This window comes from Bos indicus x Bos taurus, chromosome 17 (genome assembly GCF_003369695.1).
Source record: "Bos indicus x Bos taurus breed Angus x Brahman F1 hybrid chromosome 17, Bos_hybrid_MaternalHap_v2.0, whole genome shotgun sequence".
NCBI classification, from domain to species: domain Eukaryota; kingdom Metazoa; phylum Chordata; class Mammalia; order Artiodactyla; family Bovidae; genus Bos; species Bos indicus x Bos taurus.
In genome coordinates this window covers 28,587,211-28,593,210 of record NC_040092.1, presented here as the reverse complement: position 1 = coordinate 28,593,210, position 6,000 = coordinate 28,587,211, and the positions used below count along the sequence as shown (strand labels likewise).

The 6,000-nt window shown below is 45.5% G+C and overlaps 1 protein-coding gene across 6 annotated transcripts in view; it reads left to right on the top strand.

Moving 5' to 3' along the window:
- Positions 1–4,479: 4,479 nt before the first annotated feature.
- The window catches only part of ZNF268 (zinc finger protein 268), a 33,836-nt gene continuing 32,315 nt past the window's right edge, over positions 4,480–6,000 (top strand). The window contains exons 1-2 of one of the 6 annotated variants that reach the window (XM_027567157.1): positions 4,495–4,687; positions 5,004–5,059. In XM_027567157.1, the coding sequence (XP_027422958.1) occupies positions 5,027–5,059 (33 nt within the window). In that variant the 5' untranslated portion in view covers positions 4,495–4,687; positions 5,004–5,026. Of the gene's footprint in view, positions 5,060–6,000 lie in introns of all 6 variants that reach the window. The other 5 variants (XM_027567158.1, XM_027567159.1, XM_027567156.1 and 2 more) reach the window with 5 other exon arrangements.

Here is a 6,000-nt window from a genome sequence, read left to right as displayed (position 1 = left end):
CATGCAAGACCAAAGGAGGAAGAAGAACTGAGGCCCTGTTGAAGAACAACAATAAGAAAGGGCTTTGACCTACTACTTGTTATGGCTTGCTGTAATGACATAATAACAAGACAATGATAAAGCATAGTGTGGAGCAAAAGTTGGCAAATAGCAGACCATAAATCAAATCTGGCTGCTGTCACAGTTTTTCTGGCACACAGCCATATTCATTTTATGTAGTATCTGTAGCTGCTTTTGTGCCTCAGTGGCAGAATTCAGTAGTTATGATAGACGATGGCCTGCAAAGCCTAAAATATTTACTAACTGATTTTTTAAATTATTTATTTATTTATTTTCACTGCACTGGGTCTTCATTGCTGCTTGTGGGCTTTCTCTAGTTGTGGTGAGTGGGGACTACTCTTCATTGTGGTACACTGGCTTCTCTTGTTGGGGAACATGGGCTCTAGGCTCAAAGGCTTCAATAGTTGCAGCATGTGGGCTCAGTAGTTGTGGCTCAAGGTCTCAGTGAGTGCAGGTTCAGTAATTGTGGTGCTTGAGCTTAGCTGCTCCACATCATGTGGCATCTTCCTGGCCCAGGGATCGTACTCATACCCCCTGCATTGACAGATGGATGCTTATCTGCTGTACCACCAGGGAAATGCCCTAACTGTTATTGGCTGAATTGTGTTCCCCCCAATTCCTGTGTTGAAGTCCTGATCCCCCGTAATTCAGAATGTCCCTTCCTAGGATCTTTCAAGTTTAAACTTCTTAAGTCAAAATGTGGATATTAGGTTGGGCCCTAATCCAATATGACTGGTGTCCTTACAAGAAGAGGAGAATAGGACCCAGAACTGCATGAGGGATGGCCTGTGTAGACAGGGGGAGAAGCTGGCAGCTACAAGCCAAGGAGAGAGACCTCAGCAAAAATCAACTCTGTCAATGCCTGTATCGCAGATGTTCAGCTCCAGAACTGTGAGAAAATTAATTTCTGTTATTTAAGCCACCTTCTGGTATTTTATTATGGAAGCTCTAGAAAACTAACACAGTGGCCTTCTATAAAGAAAGTTTGCAGACCCCCATTAGAGGCAAAAATATCAATGGGACAAAATAGAGACTAAGAAACAGAACAGCAGTGTCCAGCAGAACAGTAGTGACCCCTGGAAGACGTCCACATCCCGATCCTGGAACCTATGAATATATTATCTTGCACAGCAAAGGGGAACTACGTTTGCTCTCAGCCCACCTTAAAATAGATTATCCTGGATTGTTGTGTGTGCCTCATGTGATCACATGAGTCCTTAAAGTGGAAGAGGCAGAAAATGAGCCAAAGTGATGCAGCGTGAGGAGGACTCTGTTGCTGGTTCTGAGAGATACTCATGGCCTTTATAACCTGGAAAAGGTAAGGAAAGGATTTTCCCCAAGAGCCTCCAGAAAGGAACGCAGCCCTGCTGTTACTGTTAGGTAGAAAGTTAGGCATGAGCAACTAGAGGTGGCTAGCTGGAAAGGATGCAAGCTGATCTCTAAACCCCACCCCAGGCACGCCCGGGAAAGCTCACAGATACGCTACCAAAATAACCACAGTGACTTTTCCAACTCCTGCACGTGTGCCCTAGGCACACAGTGGATACAAACTGACCATAGGGGCTTCTTCAATTCCGGCACATGCACCCTTGATGCATAACTGTGTCCTCAAGTAACCTTATGCAGCTAGGAGCCCTAAGCGTTCATAAATATTTTATACATATATACATCTGATATTAACAGACTGAATTATGGGAAAGACAAGCACTATAAAGTCTGTTGTTATGTAACTTGCAACTATCAAAACTTTCAGTCCACCCCCAGCTAGATGAATATGTAAAAACTCTAATGAATACGTAAAAACTGTATTTCACGTATGCTCCGACATGTCCCCTTACCTGATTGAGCATACACCCATTTGTATTTTGCATAGGGCAGAACCAAGAGGAGAGGAGGAGACAGGGAGTATAAAAAGGGAAGCCAAGAGGGACTGTGGCCACTCTTTCGTTCTGCCCGCTGTTTAATAAAAGATCTATCTGCTTGAACTGTAAAGTGAAAGTGAAGTCACTCAATCGTGTCCGACTCTTTGTGACCCCATGGATGGTAGCCTACCAGGCTCCTCTGTCCATAGGATTTTCCAGGCAAGAGTAGTGGAGTGGGTTGCCATTTCCTTCTCCAGGAGATCTTCCCAACCCAAGGATCAAACCCAGGTCTGCCACATTGTAGGCAGATGCTTTACCATCTGAGCCACCAGGGAAGAGCCTGTAACTGAACTGTAATCAGTCTGTTGTTTTGAATCCTTGCTACAATGAGAGAGGGGTCAAGAAATCCTGCCTGAGCTGTAAGTAGTCTGTTGTTCCAAATCTTTGTTATAACAAGGCAAGAACGAAAGGAGAGAAGTAAAACAGACCTGACATTACCAACCAGGGTTTTTGGCCTCCGTAGTCAATAGAAATTGATCAGAGGCCAGACAAGGAATTCAGAACTTCTACTGCAGCAGGGAGGAGTGAGAACAGGTAATAGGTTCCCTTGCTCACTCCCTAAGGTGGGCATGAGCTGGTTCCTTATAGGGGGTGAGAGTAGGAGTGTGACCAGGAGTCGGGCTGGAGGGCTGGCTTAGGTGTTTTGCCCACCCCTTAGGTGGTGTTGTGAACAAGGGGTCCAAGCAGTACCCTGCTTTTGCTCCCAGCTCTTCAAAAGTGGCATTTGGGTTTTTTGGTCTCCTTGTATCGTTTGTCTAGAATTTGCCCCAACTTCCCATATGTGCAGTTGTTTTTAGTTCCATAGAGTTTCTTTGTACCTTGTTGCTTGAGGAGAGGTGTGTCCAAGTGCAAGCATTGCAGTTAAGGGTCCCAGGTCCCAGCCTGTCTCACTGTCAACACTTTGATTTAATCCAAAAGATCTCTGTTGGAACTTTGACCTTCAGAAGTGTGAGATAATAAATGTGTGTAGTTTTAAGGCACCAAGTTTGCGGTGATTTGTTATAGCACCACAGAAAACCAAGACAACACGAGAAATTAGTAGATTACAGAGATTGGTTAACAAACAAGTGGGCAAAGGATGCCAACTCCACATTTCAGCATAGAACTTGTTGTTCAGTCACTAAGCCGTGTCTTAGACTTTGCGACCCTATGAACTGCAGCATGCCAGGCTTCCCTGTCCTTCACTATCTCCCTTTGTTTGCTCAAACTCATGTCCTTCCTTTCAACATTTAATATTTAAAATTTAATTTAAATGTATTATGAGACAACAGTTTTTTCTATTCTTTTATAACTATCTCATTGTTCAAAAAGACCAATTCGCTTCTTGATGGAGCAGTGAAAAATATTTTTATTAAATCTCAACTCTTGAGTCCACATCTTTTTAGTATCTTTGCAACAAGTATTCTGTGCTGTATCCTGAAATTCCATAGTAGTCTCCAGGAAAATCACCTGTGTGATTATATGAGTTGGAAGCTGAACTTTGATTGAAAGAAAAACTGAAAGATAAGGCAGACATGGGGATGTGGCAGACATCTCAACAGTCAACCAAATAAGCTGTCACTTAAAGGGAAACAAAGACAGCATTTTTTGCCAACATAAAACTAGAGTTTTCAAGTGAAAATGGAATTTTGGAAATCTTGTATCTGCCTCTGTAAACTTCACAGATTCTCAGTACTTTAACGTCAGTGATAATATTGATGAATAGCAGCTTTCATATTGTACAATGAAAGGTGTCAACATCTGGAAGATATGCATTAGTCGATGAACCCATATTTTCCAAATGACCAGTGTATGATGTTACGAAATCATGCCTGATAAAACTAGCCATTCAAAGTCCAAGACAGACCAATGAGTTTTAATAGAGTAGAAAAAGTTTACCTATATGGTTTTAGATGGTATACTGCAACTGACCTATGCCTGTTCAGCTTTTACTAAGAAGTAAAATTATCTAAGTATATTAAAATACTGTCCTTTTCCAACGACATACCTATGTGAAGCCAGATGTTTTAATATACTTCCACAGAAGCAACATATACAACCAGAGTGAATGCAGAAGCACATATGAGAATCCAGCCGTTTTACATTAAGCCGGACAGTTAAAAGATTCTCCCATCCCCACCCCCAAAGGAAAACAATGCCATTCTGAATTTTTCTGGAAAATAAATTTAATTTACATGAAAATGTCCCTTATACAATGAAATGGATCTTTTTGTTATTAAACTTTAAATTAGTACTTCTGCCATCGGAAAGCAAGAATCAAAATATTTTAAAGTCAACGCACACCCCTACCCACTTTGCGCTATTGCCATCAATTCTTTTAATCCTCTGTATTATTGAAAGCCCCCAAACACCCGCCCAAGGATAGGGCCGGGAACCCCGCGATTAGCGGCTGCAGCGCCCCCTCCCGGCGGCCCTTGGCCGGAGCCACCCCCGGAGGAGGGATGACCGCGGAGGCTTCTGGGAGTTGTAGTTTGTCCTGCCCGTGGGTCTCACTGACGCAATTCCTGTGCGTCCCTAGCAGCCGCCATCCACTCGGCACCAGCCGGGGAGAGCCCTGTTCGGTGGGCTGAGTCCCATGCCGGTCGCGGTGACCTGAGCTGGTGCCGGCCGACCTCGGCTGCCCGAGGGCCGTCGCCGAAGCGCTCAGAGCGGGTGACTCAAAGTCGAGAGGGAGAACGAGCAGATCTGGTTGCAAGATCCAGGAGGTCGGCTGGGAGCGCGTCTCCCCCGCATTCCCGCGCTACCAGTTCAGGGCTCGGGGGAGCGGTGCGCGCCGATTCCCTCCAAAATCAAGGGGGCGGGACCGTGCAGACTAGTCTGGCCTCCCTTACGCCTGCCCTGGCCCAGTCGCGTGTGTGTAGGTGGGGACGAAGGTGGGGAACGCCGCGGCTGCGTGAGAGGAGAGAGGTGCGCGTCCTCAGGGATCTAAAGGGTCCCGCGTGGGCGCGGGCGCGGCGGAGAGATCTGTTCCCTGACGATTCTCTCGTCCCACAGCCATCGGGTTCTGCCACTCTCTTGCAGGGAACTCAAAACTGGCTGTGGGGATGGCCACCAGGGTCCGGACAGCTGCCATCTGGGTGAGTAGGGATTTTCTTTCGTTTCTGAAAAACTCCCTAAAGACCGACATGTGCTCATCCGTCTCTTCCAGGGTTGGCGTTTGCATGGAGTTCTCTCTCCCCATCCCGCTGCCAAACCACTGGGCCTCCTTTAGGTAACGTTAGGCCGTCCAGAAGCGCTTCTTGTCATCAAACTGTTAATTTACTAACTTCAGTCTCTCTTCTGCCAATTCTGTACCTTGAACCTTGAGTTTAAAAGACGTAATCATCCATCTTCCAATTTCTTCGACACACATTTTCTTAGTTTTTACCTTCTGTGTCTAAGATTTCGGGACCTCATTTGGGAAATTACACGTTTGTCTCTTTATTCAACAGTTTTATTGTCTTTTGTTTGCCGGATCCTGGGGCAGGTGCTAAGGGTGCAAAGATAAGTCGTTCTTGCCTTGGAAGAGTCGTGATCTGGTAGGGATGATGGGCAAGAAAATGTACAAGCACAGTGACACCTTAGGGGTCCTCTGAAAACAAGCTGTGAAAATGTGTGGGGACCTACAGCACAGGGTCAGTTTTGGAAATAAGGACACTCCAAGAAGTGCCTCAGGGATTAATAAGGGAGTCTTAAACTGTGATTTGAAAGGTAAGTGAGGTGAACAAGGGACAGCCTAGGAAAAGGAAGGAGCGTGCAAATTTTAGAGGCTTCAAGTGATCTAATATGTTGGTGAACTTTGAACACTGCAGTTGCTGAAATGTAGAGTTTAGGATTTTGCAGGGGATGGTGGTGATGGAGTGTAAGAAATGAGGCCAGAGCCATAGGTAGAGATTGGATCATAGAGGGCTTTGAGGGTCACATTAAAAACTTGAATTTGGGGACTTCCCTGGCAGTTCAGTGGTTAGGGCTCGGAACTTTCATCACTGTGACCCCAGGTTCAATCCCTGGTTGAGGAACTGAAATCCCGCAAGCCACA